The sequence below is a fragment of the Mus musculus genome, chromosome 13, assembly GCF_000001635.26.
Source record: "Mus musculus strain C57BL/6J chromosome 13, GRCm38.p6 C57BL/6J".
In the NCBI taxonomy this organism is placed as follows: Eukaryota; Metazoa; Chordata; class Mammalia; order Rodentia; family Muridae; genus Mus; species Mus musculus.
The window spans coordinates 28,945,177-28,967,844 of NC_000079.6; the positions used below are offsets into that span (position 1 = coordinate 28,945,177).

The window sequence follows — 22,668 nt, forward strand, 5'->3', positions numbered from 1 at the left end:
TTTTGGGAAATGAATATATTTTGGAAGCTTGAAGAACAGGTTTTATGCAAGAACTCACTACAAAGTAAGTGTGGAGAAACAGGCATTAAAGGGTTAATCCTGTTCTATGTAGTCTGAGCTGTTCTGGAACTCATTATGCAGACTGGTTGTGAACTCACAGAGACCCTCCTGCCTCTGCCTCCTGGGCTCCACCATCCGGAGAGCTTCCCCAGGAAAGGCTTCGTGCTGCAGTGGTGGGTGGTGGAGATTGGAGGAGGAGAGCCACCACCATTTTGTGCAGAGTCTTGACAAGCTGCACGAGAACCGAGTACCTCACCCTGGACAAAGGATAATAATGATGGTTAGTGTGGTCTGAAACACCATGCAGATATCAAAAGATGCTCACACACACCCCTAGCCCCCATCTGCCCAACTCAGCTTCCAAATGGTGGGTGGGGTGAAAATGCAGACAAGCTGCCCACCCCAGCTTTCAAATGGTGGGCAGGGTGAAAAAAAAAAACCGACATGGATTTTCAGGTTGTTTTCTAGGATGAATCAGAGAGGCCGGGGGTGGGGTGTGTGTGTGTGTGTGTGGGGGAAACACAAGAGATCAGAAGCCAGAGGTGTATTTATAGTCCTGGGGCCAGGGCTGTGAACCACAATCAACAGGAAAGCTGGAGAGGCTCTGGCAGTTGATACTACTTCCCGTTCTTCCAGAGAACCTGAACTTAGTTCCTGGTATGGAGTTAGGTGGCTCACCTGCCTGTGACTGCAGCTCCAGGCAACAGGACACCTTGCTGTTGTGAGGCTCCTTGTATGCACATGTGCACACCACTCGCAAACACTTCCATAAAATCAATCTTAAAAACAACTCAAGGGCTGGTGAGATGGCTCAGCAGGTAAGAGCACCCGACTGCTCTTCCGAAGGTCCAGAGTTCAAATCCCAGCAACCACATGGTGGCTCACAACCATCCCTAACAAGATCTGACTCCCTCTTCTGGTGTGTCTGAAGACAGCTACAGTGTACTTACATATAATAAATAAATAAATCTTTAAAAAAAAAAAAAACAAAAAAAAACAAAAAAAACAAAAAAAAAAACAACTCAAAGTATCCATTAAAAAAAAAAATGACAGAAAACTTCCACCTTGAGAAATCTAACAGATTTGGGGGGTCTTAGATTTTTCTGGAAGTTTTCTTTTTTAAATGGACAGCACCGCCATGCCCTGCTATCCAAAACCTTCTAGGTCAGTGGGTTAAGATCCGAGGTGAGAGGGTGTGGTGTTGGGTGCGCATCTTCAGGCTCAGCACTCACTTCCAGAGACGGGAAGATCCTTGCGTTCAAGGCGCTCCCCCTCTACTGAGAGAGTTCTAGGCCAGGGCCTTACAGAGAAACCCTGCCTCGGAAAACCCAAAACCAACCAACCAAACGATTGATTTATGATGAAGCACTCTGATCCCATCTATACAGCAGATAAACCGAGTGGTTGCTGGCCTTCCAACTCTGTTCTTTCCTTAGGACACCTACTCAGACTAGAGTCAGCAGTAACCTGAGGCCCCTGCAGGCACTCACCCCACCAGAGGAGCCTGGAGGCTGCCTATTTATTTATTTATTTATTTTCATGGCTCTTCAGGGGATTCAGCTAAGAACTGACAATGGTGACAAGTGTCACTAATCCACATTGCTGACTGAGCACAGGGCCTGAAGCCGGGTCTTAAGAACAAGAGCGAAAAGCTAGCTGGAGCTCACTCTTTTCTGCTGAGCCACACCATCTGAAAGTCACCGTGAAGTGGTTTTCTAATATCTATTTTCCCTTGCACAGTCTGGCATGTAAGTCTCCTTCCTGAATACAGGGTTCCAGTGGTTCACATCTGCCACGCCCCTGCTAGGAAGCACGCGGTATCAACACTTTAAAGAGAAAAGGGTGATGTGCCAGAATTCCTTGTTTTTTTCAGGGGCCTGGGAACAGAACCCAGGGCCTCTAGCACGCTAGCTAAGTGCACTGCTCCACTTTCACCCTGAGCCTTAGGATTCTTAAAGAAAATATTTGAAAGCATCTGCTTGCTCCTCCCATGCAAAGTCAGGGGAAAATAAACAAGGCTGTAGCAGAAGAGCCTACAAAAATACAAACTTATTTGAAAATATGCATCACTTAAAAATGATTCATACAGGATTCATTTACAGTAGGATTTCGATGTTTTTGTCTGGTCGGGGGAGAAGGGGGAAGGAACAAGGTCTTTTGTTGTTCTGGAAACAGGGTCTCAAGTAGTCCACTATGGCCTTAAAGTCAGAATCCTTTAGCCTGGCATGTCTCTAAGTGTTTCGATTACACCACACCCTACTGACCTTTGCATTTGAGGGGAAACCCCCACCCCAAATCTAACAAAGCAAGCCTAAGTCATCCCCACCCCCACCCCGTCTTGTAACTATCAAAGGCTTTCTTCTCCAAGACCCTAAGATGCTCTATTATCCTCACCATAATAATCAACCATTAAACAAGCATATCAACTCTTTCCCAAAGCTCTTTTAAAAAAGAAAAATTTACACCATACTGTTTCAAGGTCTCAGGGAAAAATGATATTAGAACAGTATTTAGAGAGGGAATTGCTTTTTCAGTTTTTCCCCCCCTTGAATACTTCATCCAAGTATGTAGTGTAAGTTGATCACAGCCAACCCCTAGCAAATGGCTTTTTTACTGTGCAAAAATGCTTGCGGTACTGGCCCTTAAGTCTTCTTTCTGTTGTGATCCCAGGATGCAAGCACCTTGCCTCCGATCCTCAGAAAGGATTGTTTCCAAGTGCTGCATGTTAACCCTTTCTCTCCAGGGCGGAAAGACTAGGAAACATGGAAAGCACACATTTGTGAAGATGAGCCTTGGGAAGGGAAGATACTTCTATTTGCCCATGGAGACCGTTGATCTCTAAAATAAACACCGACTACTGTCCAGCTGCATGCAGGCTTCACTAATGCTGTGTCTGGTGCCTATAAAAATCTACACTCTCCTACTTGGCCTGTCATTCCAGTGGTGAGCAGGTAGGCTATATTTTACTCACAGTGACGCCCATGTTGGGCGGGGCATAAGATGAACAGCTTAGGGCCATAGTAACTTTGGTAGTTCTGGAAACAGAGTTTCAATCAAGTAGTCCACTCAGGCCTTAAACTCAGGATCCTTGAGCCTGGCCTGCCTCTCAAGTACTTGGATTACACCACACCCTACTGACCTTTGCATTTAAGGGGACTCCTCCACCCCACCCCAACAAAGCAAGCCTAAGTTGATTTTGGTTTTCCCATCTTGTAACTATGGAAGGCTTTTCTCCTAGAAGACCTAATAATTTAACAGGCTCATTTGTTCTTCTTGGTCTGTGCAAAACAAATCTTGGTGTGTAAAGGGGATGGTGGCTTAGAGACACAAAAGCAAAAAATACATTTAAAAAAGTTCAGCCTGCCGGCTGGATTGAGAGCAGAGAAGCCTGCCCCTCCCCCCTCTTTGCAATTTCCAGACAAAGGGTGCCTGCTGATGTACAGTAGACGCAGAGAATTCCTCGAAGGCTGGCGTGCGGAGGGAGGGTTGACACACACGTGGCCAATGCCATCACTCGGGGTCAGGCCTGCGAAATCTGGCCAAGAGGAACTTAGGGTTTGCCATTAAGATGGCTTAACTGAATCAGCACCAGCTTCCATGCCACCGCGAAGCTGCAAAGCAGCAAAGCAGCAGCCTGCAGTGAAAGGAGAGATCCCAGGAATAAGGATGACAAAAGTCAAGATTTAGGGTTCAGTTCCAGCTGATTTTATTTCCTTCTCAAAAAAAGTTATTTACAGAAGGTATATAGGAACAACCTGACAGGCAGTGACGGACAGGATTAGCTGGCATGATTTTTTTTCTTTTTCTCTTCCCCCAAATATTGTTTTTTGTTTTTTTTTTTGTTTTTTTTTTTTTGCTTTTTTTTGTGGCCTTGAATTTTAAGACAAATATTCTACACGGCATATTGCACAGGATGGATGGTTAAAAAAAAAGAAATAAAAAAAGAAAGGAAAAAAAAGAGTTTTAAAACAAAAACCCTTAACGGAACTGCCTCTTAAAAGGCAGGCGTCCTCGTGCCTGTCATGTTATATTAAACATACATACACACAATCTTTTTGCTTATTATAATACAGACTTAAATGTACAAAGATGTTTTCCACTTTTTTCAATCTTTAAACACAACAGCTATAAACCTGAACACATATGCTATCACCATGCCATAGGACTGAAACAATTATATTTAGCGACAAGTAGAAAGGATTAAATAGTCAAATACAAGAATGAAAACGCAGTACATTGTGTCGCGAACTCAAATCGGCATTTAGATAGATCCAGTGGTTTAAACGGCACGTTTTTGCTTTATAAAAAAAAGTGCAAAAAAGATGTGGTTTACAAGTTAAAGCTACAGAATCCCTTTTTGCTGTGAATGCACCAGTTTTAAAAACCTCTGGACAGAACAGCAATTCGTTAAAAAAAAAAAATTTTTTTTTTTAAAGCATTATGGTGCTGGGCTGAACTCTCCTCCCCTTATAAGACCAGGGGGTTGAAAGGTGGAAACCGGTGGCAGGTTAAGGGATACTGTCACTTTAAGAAGCCTGCAGATTGAAGTGTAAACATGGAGAAACCAGGGGCTGATTTTTCAAACTGTGTGAGATATTAACCAGCCACCCTATTATAAAATCAGGAAATCCAAACAGCGATTTACACCGATTAACACCCCCTTTATATATTTTTTACAAAAATACACTGAGAAAATAATCAAACGTTTTCATCTCTCTTGTCATTTTTTGTTTTTTAAAAGTGTCAAAAGTCTACATTTAAATATAAAAAATTAAAAGTTAAAACTCTAGCCCTTCAGTGAAGGAGACGTAAAATGGCGTGGGTAACAACACTAGAAAAAAAAAAAAAACGAAGAAAAAGAAAGAAAATAAAAAAGAAGATAAAGAAACGAGGTTAAAAGACAAGAAAGCAAATGAAAAGGGAAAAAAAGGGGGGACAAAATAAGAAAACTGTTTGGCCAGTATAAATACGTCCACATATAAAATGGCATCTGATTACATTTACAAGGGAAAAAAAAATACAAAGATGGAGAGTCCGTGAGGGGGTAAAAATAAACGGGTCTTCTCAATTACACCTATAAGGAATAAACACACACGGAGAAAAAATTTGGTCCTGAATTGTGGTTTTTCAAAAGTCCAGCACAGATTTGAGTTGCGTTTGAATCCTTTTAAAGAGTTAAAAATGAAAAGGAGCTGGTGATCGGTTCGTTGTAGGAATCAAACATAGCGCCATCTATCCGCTTTTTATATTATCCTACACTATTTTAAAAACTGCTCAACAGTCTTATACAGAAATCTTCAAAAGATAGACAGGATAACATGCTATATTAACCCCACCAGTGAAATAACTCAACACCATCACGATTCCCATTAAGAGAAGAAAAAAATCTCTTTTCCCCCCCAAACCACTCCGCGGCCCCTGGACCACATCCCACAGTCTCCTGTCCTCCCGCCGGCTCTGGGTAGCCTCACCTCTCTGATTTTTTTTTTTTTTTTAATTCTTTATTTTTGCACAGACCCCAGGCGGAGGCCCGGGAACCCCAACGCCCTCTGTGCTCCGGGTCCTTCTGCATCCCCAACCAGGTTGCTGTGGCTTCCACGAGGTCCCCATGTCCATTTCCGAGGCTGGCCTGCTACTCCCAGCACATCTCCAGCTGCAAGGACAAGGGGAAAAAAGGTGGGGGGAGGAGGAGAAAGCCCAGCCCGGGACTTCGCCAGCGTGGAGTTTCTCCATGCCAATGCTCCCCTAAGCTCAACACAAATGCCAAACGCATCACCCCAGAGCCTTCTTTCTGTCTTCATTGCAGAAAAAGAAATTTTAAGAAGGGGAAAAATACAAAGAGAATACAAAGAGGGGGTGGGTAGGAGATGGGGCACGCTGGATTTTCCCCCTCCTTTCTTGACCATGAGGCAAAATCAAACAAGAAATCACCAAGGCGAGGGGGTGGGGGTGAGGGAAAGATTCCTTCGGTCTTTAGAAGCTTTGCTTGGCTTCTTTTCTTGCTGGGGGTGCAACCAAGTCCGGAAGCTCGTTGGAAGGGTGGGGTGGGGGGGAGTCTCTTCAAGCAAAATTGGGGAGGAAACTCGAAGTAGCTTTTTTAGCCACCACCAACATCAATAACAACAACAAAAAAAGGTCGCCCCCGTCTACTCTCCGCCTCCTTCGAGTCCCCAGCCCTGAGAGTGGGGGATGGGAGCGCGGGTCCACTAACGCCCCCGCGCTCCTTCTCCAACGGCGGGACGTGTTCCAGGCCAGCTCTATGCACTTTTTCTTCCTTTTCTTTTCCCCTTTCTCCTTCTACTCTCCATCTATTCTTTTTAACTCATTTTTTTTCTGTTTCTTTCTTTCTTCTTCTTTTTAACATTTTTTTGTTTGTTTTTTTGTTTGTTTGTTTTTTGTTTTCTTTTTTCCCTCTCTCCTCTCCTGCCTCTTGGCCCACCTTCTCCCCGGCCCGCGCTCCCTTCAGTAGGTGAAGACCAGGTTAGAGATGCTGGACTCCAGCCAATCTCCCGAGATCATCTCGCTCACCTCGGGCGTGCAATAGTCCGGGAATTCGAAGTGGGAGCCTGAGCCGGGTTCGAAGTTAAAATCCAGGTCCCGATCGAGCGCCGATGAGGAGCTGAAACTGCCCAGGGACATGCTCTCAAAGTTTGAGCTGGGGTTCAGGTCGAGCAGGTCGTCTTCGAACTCGTCGTCGGACGACGAAGAGCCCGAGGAGGAGGAAGAGGACGAGGAGAGCGAGGAGGACGCGTGCGAGGGCGCGCTGGACGGGGCGGGCGAGGCTGCGCGTAGGCTGGCGTAGCCGCGGTGGTCAGCGGGCGATCGGCTGGCGGCTGGCGATGATGCTGCGCTGCTGCGGCCGCTCAGACTCCGGCCATCGGGCGAGCATCCCGGGCCTCCATCTTCGTACAACCCCAGTGGATCACTGGGGTCGGCGCTCGCTCCCAGGCCCCCGACGGGAGACGCCGAAGCGCCCAGGCTTCCAAACAGGTAGACGCGCTTCACTTTCTTGTCGGCAGGGTGTTTGGCTGGGGTGGCCAGCGCACTGGACGGCGAGGAGGAGGCGGCCGGAGTGGCCGCACTGGGAGTCCGCACCTTGTAGACGGCCGTGGGCTCCCCCAGGGGCAGCAGGGCAGCTTGCTCTGGAGAGAACGATGCAGCCGCCTTGCTGCCGCCCGCCGGGACCAGCTTAGCGTGGGGCTTGCCGACCGAGCTGCCCGCCACCTTGGGGCCACAGCTCTTCTTGGGCGCGGGCTTGGAGCTGCCGCCCGCGCCACCCCCCGCGTGGCTGCTTCCCGCGTGGCCGCTGCTGCCCGCGACCTTGTCGCCCTTCTCCCCTGGCTTGGCTGTGGCCGCCGATCCCGCGCCCGCGTTGCCCGACTTCACCTTCTTTCGCGGCCGGTACTTGTAGTCAGGGTAGTCAGCCATGTGCTTGAGGCGCAGCCGCTCCGCCTCCTGGATGAACGGAATCTTGTCGCTGTCCTTGAGCAGCTTCCAGCGTTTGCCTAGCCGCTTGGAGATCTCGGCGTTGTGCATGTCGGGCGACTGCTCCATGATCTTGCGCCGCTCGATCTGCGACCACACCATAAAGGCGTTCATGGGCCGCTTGATGTGGCCACTGGGCGTCTTGCACCAGCTGGGGTCGTCCGCCTTGCCGCCCGTCGACGCGGTGGAGCCAGGCGTCGGGGAGGACGCGATGCCCAGCTCCAGGCCGGCGCCCGAGTCCGAGCTCTCCCCGGCCAGCAGAGCCTCAGTGTTCTCCGCGTTGTTGGTCTGTTGTACCATGGCCCCGGCTTGCCGGGCGCCCACGCGCGCTCACACGCTCGCGGCGCGGTCGCCGGGCCCTGCGGGCTCCCCGGGGCGGAGACCAGGGTCCCCTGAGCGGCGCGCGGGCCAGGGGCGGCCGCCTCCCGCCGCCAACCTAGAGTCCCCGAGGCCCTCCGTCCTCCCTCACCGCTGAAGTGCTCCCTGCGGGCACCGAGGCTGGAGTCGGCCGCGGCGAGGAGTTTCTCCAAACGTTGGTAGCCGGAGTATCTTCCAAACGCAAGTTTCTCGCCGCCTCCGGGGCAAGTCTTTCCCCCACCCCTTTCCCTGAAGCAGTCGATTGCAGTTCACGAGAGCTCGCGGTAGCTCAGGAAAGCGACATCGTCTCTAGCGCCTAAGTCCCTTTCCTGCAGTGCAAAGCCAAAGCGACTCTGGCTCCGGGACTCTCTGTGGGCGGAATCGGCGCTGAGGAGTTGGTGCAATTATTTTGTTGCAAGGTAGGAAGCCAAGAAGCTTGCATGCAACAGACCGGCATGAATAAATGTATGTTTCTCCCTCCCTCCTGCAAGAAGGGGAGCTGGTTACCGGCAGAGTTCCCCCACTGCAGACTCTCTAAGAAACAGCGTGCAAGAACTGGAAACCGGGAGGGAGACGGCCCTCTTCCCCTCACTCTGTTTCTCTGGCTGCAGCTTAGAGCAGACCCCAATTCCGCCTCGCGCTTCTTTATCCTTTCTCAGACAGCCAATCAGCCGCTGTAACTAACGCTTCCTCGTGCCAAGCCCCTCCCCCGTCCTTCCCATTGGCTTGGAACCCGATGCAATAATAATCTCCGCGTGCAATGAGAAGCTCCAAATCTGACCTCATTCCAATTTACAGAGCAAACTTTTTAAAAGGGCTAGAAGTACAGCTGAGATTTCTGCTGCCTCTTTCCCCCCCACCTCCGCCTTTTGCTGGGTGCGCGCGCGTTTGCCTCTGTGTGTGTGTGTGTGTGTGTGCGCGCGCGCGCGCGCGCACGCACGCGCATGTGTGAAGAGGATGTTAATGCATGAAGTTATTAAGGGGAGAGACGGAAATGTATTCTAGCCATTATGTTAGATAACAAGGGGCTTGGAGGGGGGGTAAGGGTGAAATACTGTAAATGGAAGCTTTCTGCTTAAAAGCCGAGTGATTATTTTTATTAGTTCTTTTCAGCCCAGGAATAAAGAATCAGCCTTTGGTGCAAAATCTCTTTTCTTAGCCCCTTCTTAGAGCTAGAGATGTAAGTGGGGGGAGCCACAATAATAAATCAATGGATATTGAAAACCATTAAGAAAGTGGTACCTAGACACCTGTCATCACAATTATTTTAACAACTCTGGGTACAGAACAAACGTTGGTGTATTGTGTAAATCCCTTCAGGATGCTATCTGTGCTGTTTGTGAAAGGCAGGGTTTTTTTTTTTTTTTTCTTTCTCCCCTTTTCAGTAATTACTTACTCTTTTTGCCAAACAGAGGTTAACTAGTTATTTAATGATTTCACTTCCCCTATAAATCCTGGGTAGGCCAAACAAGATTTTCTGTGGAACGCTAAGGCAGTGGCCCATAATTACCTCAATAAGAGACTTTGTGTGATTTCTGTATAGGGCGATCATGGTGAATACAGGATGGGATTGACTTCACTTTCTAAATGTTTGTTTTCCACAATATCCAAAGGATAGATGGGTTCGCTATGTGCTCTCCTTCCCCCTCTCTTTCTTACCCATTGTCTCCCGTGTGTCTGTGCTACTTGAAGCAATTGGGCCTAAAAGACCAAGAAGAGAAAGGGGTGGCACAGGGGAGTGGGCTGCTGGACCTATCTCAAGTCCCTCTCCTGATCTTTCTTTCTGGGTCTCATTGTCCTCCTCTTCTGTGCTTTGGGAACCTTGTGAGCTTTATAGAGGGCTTGTGTTAGTGCCCGGTGAGTGTGTGATTATAAACCACGGATGTGTGTCCTGAGCCCTCTGGATTCTAACACACATTCCGAGTTCTCCCTAATGCAAATGCCACTTCTAGTAAGAGCAGCACGATGTTCGAGAGACTAAGGTGGGAGGTGGTCACCGGTGGTGAAACGTAATCGAAAGCCCCTTTGGTGGTCCCCGTTTGTTATCTCAGTACTTGGGAGGTGCCTTCAGGAAGATCAGGAGTTCAAGATCATCCGCTGATGCTTAAGAATTCCAGGACAAGCTGGGCGGTGGTGGCGCACGCCTGTAGTCCCAGCACTTGGGAGGCAGAGGCAGGCGGATTTCTGAGTTCGAGGCCAGCCTGGTCTACAAAGTGAGTTCCAGGACAGCCAGGGCTACACAGAGAAACCCTGTCTCGAAAAACCAAGGGAAAAAAAAAAAAAAAAAGAATTCCAGGACAGCTCCAGCTACCCAAGTCCTTGTCTCAAAGAGCGAACACATGCAGATAATACTTAGAATATAGAACAACTTAGTTACACAAACCACCCTTTTCCCAAGATCTGAGCATTGGGACTCTAGTGAAAACTCACCTTTAATACGATGATAAACTGATTTCCCTCAGGCTAGTAACAGAGGAGGCCAACTTAGAGCCAGCTCTTGATTGAGAGCACAGTAGTGCTGGGTGGTATATTTCCATTTACCTTGTCACACATTCAGAGTATTTAGGCTGGAAGGAGGCCGAGGGTGTCAAGAATTAGACATTTACTGGAAAGAGTACCCTATGGAGACAGCTGACTGGGTCTCTAAGATCAACTGCAGGCAAGAATGTTTTGTGGGTAAAAAGCAAGTAATTTTTTTTTTTTTTGACTATTTGCTACCCATCACAGCCCTTTTTTAATTCCCAGAGGAGGAAATCCTAAAATAGTATGCACTCCTTCAAGAAAAAAACCTCCACCAAGAAAAGTGTTTTGCAAGGCATATGTGTTTTTTTTTTTGTTTTTTTTTGTTTTTTTTTCTGATACCCACAGATGTACCTTCTTAAGATGCCATCAAAATGGCATCTGGGTTATCCTAAAAGGTCTATTGTCTACAAAATCAGTATTTTTATTATGACAAAAATAAGGAGATGTATTCCTTGTACAATCTGTATTCAACAATGTTGGATAATTTGGCAAAGATGAGTGTTGGTGTAATTGGTGGTATTTCCAGTGGTGTAAATCACCCCTCATAGTTACACTCATGCTTAATGCACATATTTAATTTAAAGAGCATATCAAAAAAGTAATTCCTGCCCTGATTTTTCTTGTTAGATGCATGTCAGAAAACCCAACAGACTTTTAAGGTGTACTGTAATAGTATATGCCATCAAAGGACAAAAGGCCTTTAAGGAAAAGGGGATAAACCATTTTAAGTTAATTTTTGTATGCGAGTCCACTGCTTGGCACTGTGCATAGATGGAGGTCAGAGGACATCTTGTGCGGCCAGTGCTCTCTTTCCACTATCCAGGTACTGGGGATTGAACTCACATTGCCAGGTTTGGCCTAGAGAGGCCTGTACCGGCTGAGCCAACTCACGAGCTGCTAAAGGTCCTCCTTGTCCCCCTGACTATGAGATGCACCCCCTGTGTCTATGTTTCTCTTAGACCTGGTAAAATATGTGTTGGTAGCATCCGTTGACCTAGTTACACCATTGTACAATGTAATCCTGTAGAGTATATACCTGACAGTTTGGAGTTATTGAAGTGTGACTGTTTTTGTTCTTAGAGCATGGAAACATGTGACAAAAGATGTGACAAATAGCTTTTGATTAAAGTACATATACACCAGAATGCACTGGACTTAATACCAAATCATGATATTAAGATTTCTGGGTCTCATTACCTAATGCCCTAAGCTTTGTAATCAGTTCTCCATCAGAGACCTCCCCGTTCCCCCCAGATACTAGCTATTTGGTGGCCCCTAGTAAGTCAGTGCTCAGTGCTCTTTCCCTCCGCTCCCCTTGTAGTTCTATGAACAGAGAGCCAGGATTGTTTTGCAAACAAGTCCTGCCTTAGAATCATCAACTAATGGTCTTTATTGGAAATGATATTAGATCTTTCACGTCTTGAATTAAGGCAGATATTTATTTTATTCCATTAAATGCAATCCATTCGACATGAGAGGGTAATAACTGCTAATGTGCTTCTCCTGCCCCTACACACCTGCACAACATAAAACCTCACATCTACAGAATGGTATGGATGGGGTATGGATGAAGGTTTACCTCGACTTCTTAATGTGTCCCGATAGCATAGAGGGAGGAAAACCTGCATGGAAATTAGTTTCACGAGTCTGGCTTGGCACTATTTTCCAAGAATCGTGCTTTGCTTTGGCTGTAGAAACTGAGTGTGTGAGCCCCTCTGGCTTTGAACATTCAGTTCAAATAAACAGAGGTGGAGGACGCCTTCTTGTTAATTTCGTTGACTGGAAGTGCTCTGGGAAACTGAATGCCATCAGCCCTGTTTTCAGGTCAACCCTTCACTGGGGCTGATTTTGCTCCCCACCCCCCAACCCCTTGCACTACTCCATTCTTGGTGCTGAGGAAGTTGTATTGAAACTGGACTAGGAAAGGGGGGCTGTATTGAAACAGTATTTTTTAGGTTTTGGTTGTGAGCCTTAGCCTTTATCAAGGGCTGAGTTATCTCTCCAGACCAGTGTGTTGAATTCTTATTCGAAAAATATTAAGCAGGATAAATGAAAGCTGTCGTTCATATTCACTGTTAGACTACACAGAGATAAGAAACATATATTTCTAATAATTTCACCACTTTCTCACCCCTCATAACCAGCAGGCTCAAGTCAGCTCTTTATACCCATGCCGTTCAACGCCAACGCATTTCCCTCTTACTCTTGAGAACAAGCAGAAAACAAGTGTGTCTGCACGGGCCACATAGATAGGAAGCATTAACTGGAGCTTCTGCCCTTTCCCCAGATAGAGGCCTGGCACACCCTTCAAGATCTGTGGAACTGGTGCGTGCAGACAGCTCCTCCCAGTCCGGGAGAGGCAGCCGCCAGGTGGCAGCGCTGAGCCTGCCTGAGCATGCAGCGACGTGGGAAAACGTGGGGGAAGATCCAACCGTCCCTTCCTGGTCTCCTGAACCAGTGAACCCCCAACACTTCTCCGGGTTTCAAGGACCGGTGGGTGTGCTGGTGAATTCTGGGCATCCCCCCATTCCCCGTAAGACAAAGTTTAGGGTAACCGATTGCTGCTCCCTGTTTGCTCGTCCGACCTCTCCAGCCCACCTCCCACCCCCCACCCCCTCAACCCCCATGGCTGGGGAAGCCGAGACGCCCCTTTCGGATCTGGTAACCTCACTCGGGAGGTCACGGGTCATCTCCCTCGGGCGGGTAGGAGCGAGAATGCGGTTTCTCCGCCAGCTGCGCGCTCTGCTTCGGCGGCGGCAGAAACACACGGTGCATGACCACAGGAGTCCCAAAGGCCAACCCTGCTCCTGAAAAGAAATGGTTTCCGTAGCCCGGCACGCCCGCCCCGTGGAGCTCAGCAACAGGGGTCCTGCCCAAGCTCGCCTAGGACTCCCGGTGCACCGGCCTCGCCTTGCCTCTCTGTGACTCTTACTGGGAGGAGCTAAATTGCAATCGACTCCGGTGGTGCTTTTCGGAGGAAAGTCTTTCCTACTGTAAACGTGGCTCGGGCGACGCTCGCAGCGGCGTTTCACCACTGCCTTCTGAGGAGGTTTACGGTCAGGAATGGGCTGGTGACGCCCCCCGCCCCCCCCACCTATTCCAGTTCCCGGGCCTCCTTGCAAGTGGCAGCTGGAGCAGCCACTCCAGGAGGGGGGATCTCGCCCAGTCCCTCCCCCTACGCACCCCTCCCCCGATTCCAGCCTGGACCTAGCCGCTGGGGCCCAGTTCCGCCACTGACCGGAACCGACAGCCATTTGGTTCCCTGGGTGCACTCGGGTGCCCAGCAGCCCCTTACCCTCTGTGAGCCTCTCCTGGACTAAATAGCGTGCCATCTGCATCGGTCTGGGACTCACGCTTCAGCTCTCACTGTGACTGCGGGAGGGGCAGTGCACGCACAGCGGCCAGGGCTTCTTCCCAGGGGCAGAACGAAGGAACCAGATAGTTCCCCACCTCCAGGCTCTAGCCTGATCAGGAAGATTGAGGTGTTTGTGTGTCCACAGAGGACCTCGAAGGCGCCCCAAAGCCCTTGCCGAGGGCGACGGGGGGAGGGTGGATAAAGGAAAGGCTGAGCGCACTTTCCTCCTTGCAGCCCCCACCCCGCAAACGGTACTCGGAATCGGAATAGAGCATCCTCTTCCCAGCCCAGCACCCCCAAACCATCTCTCAGTGGATTCCTTGTCCTCGAGACCACAGACACGTAAAAGCAATTACAGTTTGGAGTCCCAGGAGGCAAGCAAATGATTACGATTATGGAAAAAAAAAAAGCCGCCTAGAGTTCCCCAAATATTAGGGAACGAGGAGAGCCACCTTGAAGGCTAAGAGACGGGCGGGGACCAAGGGCATCCCGCTGGAGAGTGGTCCATGTAAGCCACGAAGTGTCAGAAAAGAGAATAGGGAGGGGAGCAAGTGCGAAGGCGTGTGTGCTGCTGCAGAGGGGCGAGCAGGCGATTGGGGTGGCTGCCAAGTGATGGGAGTCAGAGGAGGGGAGGAACGTGCTCGCCACGAGCAGCTGGCCCGGTGGCGGGTTCTGCCTGGCACTAGGGTTCCTTTTTTCCCAGCCTTTCACCTTCGGCTAACCGCGCGTGCGGACAGCACCGAGACACACATTGCGCTGGGGGCGCTCGCGGGCATAGGATGGGTGGGGTGCGGCAAGGACCAAAGAGCCCTGTGCCTCACACAGCGCAGGGCGCGCTGCACACCTGGCACCGGAGACTCACCATCTGTTCAGAGCTGCCTCCTGGGCCCAGGGGTGTGGCCAGGAAAGATAAGAGTACCCGTGGCAGCGACGACTCCACACCAACTGCCACTTCAACTGCCAATCAACGTAGTGAGTGCCCTACTGTGTGTCCCCCGCTCAGCTTAAGAGCCTTCGGTTGCAGTTCTCAGGAACTGCAAGCTACCAGAAAACCTTGTATATGCTGTAAAATAAATTCATACTGAACTGCCAGCAAAGCAGCTTTTGTAAAGAGGCAAATTTGAAGGCAAGAGGAGGGAGGTGTCTGGCCGAGTAACTGGAGACTAGTAGCTTATGATTTTTTTTTTTAAAAGAAGTCCTTGAAGCACAAGACTCTGTGGGCTGTTTGTCCCACACAGCCCAAGTGAAAAATAATTTCAAATGGTTTACACACCTAAATCTCAGCACTTGGTTGAGGCAAGAGCTTGTGGAAACACAAGTTGAAGGACAGCCTGGACTTACAGAAGCAGACTGCTTTAAGTTAGTTCCATAAGTAAGTTGATTTGGCTTGTCGGGACAAATAAATGAAGGCTCATCCTTACAACACTCAAATTTAACTCAATTTCACAAACATCATCTGAAATATCACTGTGTTGTACAAATGTCGAGTCACTTGTTTTTTTAAAGACAAGTTTGAATGCAACCCAGGCTGGCTTTGAACTATCTGAGCAGTTAGAATGACTTAGAACTCTGGATTCTTTTACCTCCTGCTTCTAAGAGCTGGCATTAAAGACTTGCTTGTGCCACCATGCATTGTGTAATGTAACCTTAAATGAAAGAAAATTTGTGTGTGACATTACCTACTATATATGTATTTTAAAAATCGACATCATTCCCAATGTACCATGTGTTAAAATCTATATAGTGTATAATACAAACCATACAATTTAAATATGCACGGTGCTAGGCTTGATGGCTCATGCATATAGTCCTAGCATCTGGGAGGTTGAAGTATGGCAAGCACTGAGTTGGAGGCCAGCCTGGGCTATATAATGAGTTCAAGGCCAGCCTAAGTTATCTAGCTTAGATCCTATCTCGAAACAAAAAGTCCAGCCAACCAACCACACAGACCATCAAGGCAACTGGGCCATCAGTTGAGTGGGTAAAATCATTTGCTACAACAAGGTTAATGACTTGAGTTTACTCCCCAGGACCTACATAAGAGAGCTAGATGTAGGTACCTGTCATCTCAGCACTCGAAAGTTAGACAGGAGGCAGGGACAGGCAACTCCTGAAAGGCTGTGAGCTGGTGGCAGAGACTCCTAGTGGCTGTGAGCTGGTGGTAGAGACAGGAGACTCCTGAGTGGTTGTGAGCTATCTAACCTGTGATAGTAAGCACAGCAGGAAAACTAACAGAGACCCTTTGTGAGAGCTGTCTCCCTAATGTTTTCTTCTGACTGTCATGCCTACACCAGTGGCACACATGCCAACACATGTGCGCGCGCGCGCGCGCACACACACACACACACACACACAAAGCAAGTGAAAAAAAAAAACACATAGTAAGGTTATATCTTACTGGGACACCCAAACTGTTCACAGATTCCAAATTTGTCCTTCCAGATTTGAAATTTGCACTATAGTTACCAGGCAAGTGCCAATCAGTGAGAATTCTGCCGATATTTGGGGTTTCCTTGTTGGCAGCCAGTGTGTTGGGAGTCTTGATAATCCAACCTCCTGGCAATGGTACCTCCGTGTAAGACTTTTCTACCCCTTACTCTCTGGATTTGGTCACTAACTTCCTTTGACCATTGGCATATTAGTGAGTTGCTATAAGGAATTTTGCTCCTGATTATGGAGGCTGATAATTCCTAAGACATACTGTCATAGTTAGGGTCTCTTGCTGTGATGAAACACCATGACCAAAAAACAAGTTGGGGAGGAGGACAGGGTTTATTCAGCTTATACTTCCACATTGCTGTTCATCATCAAAGAAAGTCAGGACAGGAAGGAACTCAAAGCAGGGCAGGAACCTGGAGGCAGGAGCTGATGCAGAGGCCGTGGAGGGGTGCTGCTTACTGGCTTGCTCCTCAATGATTGCTCAGCCTGCTTTCTTTATAGAGCCCAGAATCCAGGGATGGCACCACCCACAATGGGCTGGGCCCGGCCACATCAATCACAATTTAAGAAAATGCTTTGCAGCCGGATCTTATGGAGGCATTTTCTCAATTAAGGTTCCCTCCTTTCAGATAATTCTAGTTGTCTGTCAGGTTGACACAAGATTAGCCAGCACACATGCACTTTGTAGACTTATGACACAGGAGGACCAATGACATAGTTCTAATTAAAAAGCAAGGGAAAAACAACATCCAATCTACAAGATGGTTGGACAAGGGAAGTTACGTCTTGTAGATATGGGAGAGGATCAGATATTTAATTCTTTTCTGTCTTTTAACCCACTTTAGGGAGGGCTGTGGGGAATTGCAGGCTGGTCTCCGGTCGAGCTGAGGTCTGAACCCTGATGGTCATAATTTACCTTCATGACACAGTAGGCGTTCCCTCATGCTCCTGGAGCTCTGGCCCCTGCCTAAGTTACCACCTCCCACAGCCTCCACAAGAGAAGCATGGTCAGTAGTCACATAAGCAATGTCCCAAGATTCTGACCTTCAGGTTAAACTCCTCCCCAGTTACCTAGCAGCAGTAAAGACCATAAAAAGGGCTGTTCAGCCCCCACCTCTCTCTCTTACTCTTATGCTCTTACTTCTTACCCTTCACTCTCTCCCCCCTCTCCCCTCTCTTTGTCTTCTCTCTTCTCTTTCTTTTCCTTGTCTTCTTCTCTCCTCCTCTCCCTCCTCCTCTCCCTCCTCCTCTCCCTCCTCCTCCTCCTCCTCTTCTTCTTCTTCTTCTTCTTCTTCTTCTTCTTCTTCTTCTTCTTCTTCTTCCTCTTCCTCTTCCTCTTCCTCCCTCTCTCTCTCTCTCTCTCTCTCTCTCTCTCTCTCTCTCTCTCCTTTTCTACCTTCTCTCTTTCTCCCTGCATTTCTATAATAAAGCTCTTAAACCATAGAGAGTCTCTGCTCCATTAAGACTCTGGTCAGTGTTGGGAACCTCTTCCCTATTCCCTCTCTCCTATAACCCCGGGACGACAGGGTGTCACCTCAGGGTCCCCAGTTGGGGGCTGCCCCTTGTCCACCCCCCGCCGAGTGGGGTCAGAGGCTTAGATGTCCACCTGGGGCTGAGTGGAAAGTGTCTGGCAGTTCTGCCTGCGTCTGCCTGCTCAGAGCACAGGAACTCTGGCTGGATGTTGGACCCCTTTTTTTGTTCCCAACAGAGGGCAGTCTGTTTTACTCAACCTATAGACTGAAATATTAAACTCAACCCAAAATATGCTCATAGATACTTCTAGAATGTTCCAACAAATATTTGGGTACCTAATGGCCCAGTGAAACTGGCAAAGTTAACCATCACAGTTACCAATAGTCCCATCTTAGAGACATAGCTGTACTTAAGGATGGCTTTTGTGTTTTGGCTGAAGAAGTAGCTAGCCAGAGAAGGTATGTTAACAGAAAAATGAGAGTGCCCTGGGCCCTCTTTTCTTTTTCATACTGTATATACGAAAATGTAATGTTTTAAAGTTTCTTTCTTTTTATTTATTTATATTCCAGCTGTTGTCTTCTCCCCCACCCCTTCTTAAGTTTTACCCCTCAAACATTTTTAAAAATAATTGTTTATTTATTTGTTTTATGTATATCAGTACACTGTAGTTGTCTTCACACACACCAGAAGAAGATATTGGATCCCACTGCAAATGGTTGTGAGCCATCATACAGTTGCTGGGAATTGAACTCAGGACTTCTGGAAGAGCAGTCAGTGCTCTTAACGGCTGAGTCATCTCTCCAGCCCCACCCCTCAAACCCTTAAAACACAAAACTCAAATAATTAAATTTACCCCATTAGAATAAAATATATAATATGTAAGTAAAAATATGCAGTATCCAAGAAAGTATTCTGTTGAGCTATTAAGCATTATGGCTGCTGGTGAAGTTTGAGTGTGAGTGTGAGTATGTGTGTTTGTGTATGTGTGCATGTGAGTGAGTGTGTGTGTATGTGTGAGTGTGTGTGAGAGTGTATGTGTTTATGTGAGTGAGTGTGTGTTTGTGTGTGTGTGTGTGTGTGTGTGTGGGTGGGTGTAACCAGGCATGAAGCTGATATTGGGTGTCTAGCTAGCTAGCTTGTTCCATGGATCTCCTGTCACTGCCTGCCAAGCCCTGGAATTATGGAATTACAAGTGGTTACCATGCCTGTGTGGTTTTACATAGGTACTGGAGATCTGAACTGGTCTTCACACTTGTGCACACGGCAAATGCTTTATCCACCTAGTCAACATTCATTTTGCTTTGCCTATATGTGCAAGTAGTTTTGAACATTCACATAAGGAATCAGGGGAGAGGGGAGGAGAAGTCACTCTGAGAAAGGATGGTTTTACTCAACCTATAGACTGAAATATTAAACTCAACCCAAAATATGCTCATAGATACTTCCAGAATGTTCCAACAAATTCTCAACAAACTCTCAGTGAAGCAGTGTGGAATGATAAATGAGAAGGTTAATCTTTGCTACCCTCTTTTAGCATGCTGCTTTAATTTCTTGGGACTGGAAAGTCCCTGATATTAACAAACAAGATAGTATCACAAAGATTACTTAGAGCTTAAGGTATGTTATAGCTTAACTCAGAATAGATACAGCTTTCTTTTTCATGTATGTGCCTCAAGGGGAAATAAGGTGGGAGAAAATTACTTCCTAAGGAAACTTCACCACCTATAATTGAAGGGTGCTCTCCACTCACCTTCCTTTAGAGGCCAATTCATTCCAGTCACTCTGGCCCATTGTAACTCACAGTCCAAATAGAACTTTATAGCTTCTAAAATTTGGAACTTTAAAAATAAAACAGTATGGTTGGGGGTAGTGGAACAGACCTTTAATCCTAGCACTCAGGAGGCAGAGGCAGGTGGATCTCTGTGAGTTCGAGGCCAGCCTGGTCTACATAGCAATTACCCAGACAACCAAGACAACATAGAGATACTTTGTCTTAAGAAAAACAATCCACCCGTCCATCCATACATACATACATACACACACACACACAAATAAAACAGTAACCCACAGCCAATGGCACGTCTTTGTGTTCATTAGCTGCTCTTCCCTGAATTTGCCTGGACAGGATCAACAGTAGTGATCTACAGGCCTGTCCTGAGAGAGAAGCAGGGACTCAACTCATTAAAGTACTTTTTTTTTCCTTAAAAGATTTTGGTGTGTGTGTACAGATGCAGACACACACACACACACACACACACACACACACACACGTTTAACTGTTTGTGGGTCTATGTGCATATGTGTGTATAGGTAAGAAGACAATTTCAGTCTTGTTCCTTGGGTGCTTGCCAACTTAGCCTTTTGAGACAGGGTTTCTCACTGTCCTTGAGTTTGCCAAGTCAGCTACAGTGGCTGGCCCTTGAGGGCCAGAGATCTGCCTCCCCAGTAACAGGTTTACAAGTGTGTACCACCACCACCACAACTGGCTTCTTGTTGTTTTGTTTTGGGTTTTTTGAGACAGGGTTTCTCTATATAGTCCTGGCTGTCCTGGAACTCACTTTGAAGACCAGGCTGGTCTCGAACTCAGAAATCCGCCTGCCTCTGCCTCTCGAGTGCTGGGATTAAAGGCGTGTGCCACCACGCCCAGCTCACACAACCGGCTTTTTAATGTAGGTTCTGGGGATCATCTAAGGTCCTCATGCTTGTGTGGCAAGGGTTTTACCCACTAAGCTATGTTTGTAGCCCCATAACGTTCTTTCTTACTGACTCTAAGTCTGAATGCCTCCCTGCCTTGGCAGTGTCTCAGGCTGAATGATTCCGGAGCTGAGCATGTGGTATGCTTTATTGCTGTGACTGAGACAGACTGGATAAGCCTAGGACTGCCTGGATGTTGACAAACACTGGCGGTACCACTGACCTTCTCCTCCTCCCCCTCCCCCCCCCCCTCAGCACTGGGAATTGAACCCAGTGTTTCTTGCACACGAAGCATGGACTCTATCATTGAGCTTCACTTACTTTCTACTGTCCCCCCACCCTGCTGCCCCCAGAAATGATGTTTATCATGAGTGTCCATAGCCCATTGGTCATAATTAGATTCATGGTCTGGCCCAAAAGGCTTAGAGATATGGCTTGCCCTTCAATTTCAGGTGAGAAGGGAAGTGTGTATAAGTAATTATAAGACAGTTGTTCCATATATGTTCCTAAATAACCAATACACGACACCTATACATTTATTTTTAAGTAAATACCTTTGTACTTTCATCTGCAACATTAAAATCAATTTTATGTTCTGTCAGTAATTTTTTTTTTAACTTGACTACATTAGACTATTGGTTGCAAATCCCTAGAAGTACAAACCCTTCTGGATATGAGTATAATGTTCTCATAGCAGAAAGCTATAAGTAGAAGACAGACATCACCAAAGTCACTGACTTCTCTTTCAGGCCTACAAGGGAAACAAAACAAAACAAAACAAACAAACAAACAAAAACCGGTGAAATCCTGTACGTGCTTAATCTGGCACACCGCACTTCCAAGCCAAAGGCACAGAGATAACCCATTGTTTTTTTCTCTTTCCTCGAAGCAGTGGTTCTCAAACTTCCTGATGCTGTAACCTTTTAATACAGCTCCACATGTCCTGGTGACTCCCAACCATCACATTATTTTCATTGCTAGTTCATAACTGTAATTTGCTAGTGTTATGAATTGTAATATAAATATCTATTTTTCTGATGGTCTAAGGCAACACCTGTGACAGGGTCAGTAGACCCCCAAAGGGGTTGCGACCCCACAGGTTGAAAACAGATGCTTTAGAGTCACCTTGGTTTCCAAGGATAGGAATGATCCAAACATCTTTGTGACAAGGGACATGGCCTGAAAGATCCCCCAAGGAACTGTTAGCTATAGGAGAGACCACCCCAGGCTGAGGACAGTTATTTAAGGTGAGAGACCGTGGATCAGATCATCTTGTAAGAACCAGGCTGCTTTTCCCTTGAGCTAAGACAGTAATTAACACATTGACTAACAGATTAACAATATATCAGCTGAGACAATGATGGGCGGGGCCACACCTGGACCTCTCCTCACCCCTAAAAGGGTAATTATCCACCTTCTGAGGCTGCACTCTGGAATGTAATCTTCTAGGAAGCCAACTGATCTCCTCAAGCAATAACTGTGATAGAACTTCCTCTGGCCATCTTGCAGAACCAGAACAAGACAATGATCAATCTTGTGCGTGCCCGACTCGCCAGCAAAGCAGACGCCACACCAGGATCCTTCTGCACACGTTTATTGGGAGAGCTTGATTGCAGAGGCGAAAAGACCCCAAGCCCAGAATTGGTGCTGCTTATATAGGCCTAGGAGAGGCGTGTCTCACACCCGGATTGGTTATGCTTACTACCTCATTTGCATGTCTCACATCTGATTAGTTAATATACCTCATTTGCATGTCTCTCATCTGATTGGTTATATTCTCAAAACCTCATCTTGGCAAGAAACTTTACTGCATATGTACACATTGGGTGTCTACCCAAACTTATGTGTGGTGGCCAGGGGTAGCCAGCGCCACCCTGCAACGGCACATGTGGCTTCCCACAGATCAAGTAGACCACACTTTATCCAAGACAAGAACTCTGTTGAGATTGCTGATCATCGTCTTGCCAGGTGCATGTGCTGAATCTGAGCAAGCTTTTATAGAGTGCGGGCAACCTTAGCATGGGAAAAATGAAGAAAATTCGTGTGGGTTGGTGTTGCCAAATGGCAGTCTACAAGATTACCAGATGACAGGTACACCTACAGGACATTTGGGAATTGCTAGTGCAGTAGAGAAAGGTAGTAGGTGTGGCCAGGAGATTGCGAACAGAGCAAGTTATGCTAGCATAAGTGACATATAAAACAAACCCTTCCCAAGGCCCTTGTTAGCTAATCTCTCCTCCCCAATCCCTGCTCTCACATACACATACAGCTTTTTCTCTTTC

The 22,668-nt window shown here is 47.3% G+C and overlaps 1 protein-coding gene and 3 long non-coding RNA genes across 5 annotated transcripts in view; 2 read left to right on the forward strand and 2 right to left on the reverse strand.

Annotated features, from left to right (window-relative positions):
* On the reverse strand, positions 1 to 15,497 carry Gm46405. 2 transcript variants are annotated; one of them, XR_001780882.2, is made up of 2 exons: positions 13,721 to 15,497; positions 1 to 317 (listed from the first exon to the last, which is right to left on the reverse strand). It is a non-coding gene; the product is annotated as a predicted gene, 46405 (long non-coding RNA). The 2 variants fall into 2 exon arrangements; XR_003950713.1 differs by having other exon boundaries at positions 14,643 to 14,863.
* Positions 212 to 2,930, forward strand: Gm46406. Its single transcript, XR_001780883.1, has 2 exons — positions 212 to 340; positions 2,804 to 2,930. It is a non-coding gene; the product is annotated as a predicted gene, 46406 (long non-coding RNA).
* Sox4 (SRY (sex determining region Y)-box 4) lies at positions 3,743 to 8,523 on the reverse strand. Its single transcript, NM_009238.3, has one exon. It carries the CDS (start codon positions 7,843 to 7,845, stop codon positions 6,523 to 6,525), a length of 1,323 nt encoding a protein of 440 aa, NP_033264.2. The 5' UTR covers positions 7,846 to 8,523; the 3' UTR covers positions 3,743 to 6,522.
* Positions 15,077 to 22,668, forward strand: part of Gm52067 — a 15,265-nt gene continuing 7,673 nt past the window's right edge. Inside the window, exon 1 of the long non-coding RNA XR_003950714.1 lies at positions 15,077 to 15,152. This is a non-coding gene — a long non-coding RNA (predicted gene, 52067). The remainder of the gene's footprint in view (positions 15,153 to 22,668) is intronic.

Excerpts from the sequence above, each read along its gene's own strand:
- Sox4 (NM_009238.3), bottom strand. The coding sequence starts at position 7,845 with ATGGTACAACAGACCAACAACGCGGAGAACACTGAGGCTCTGCTGGCC.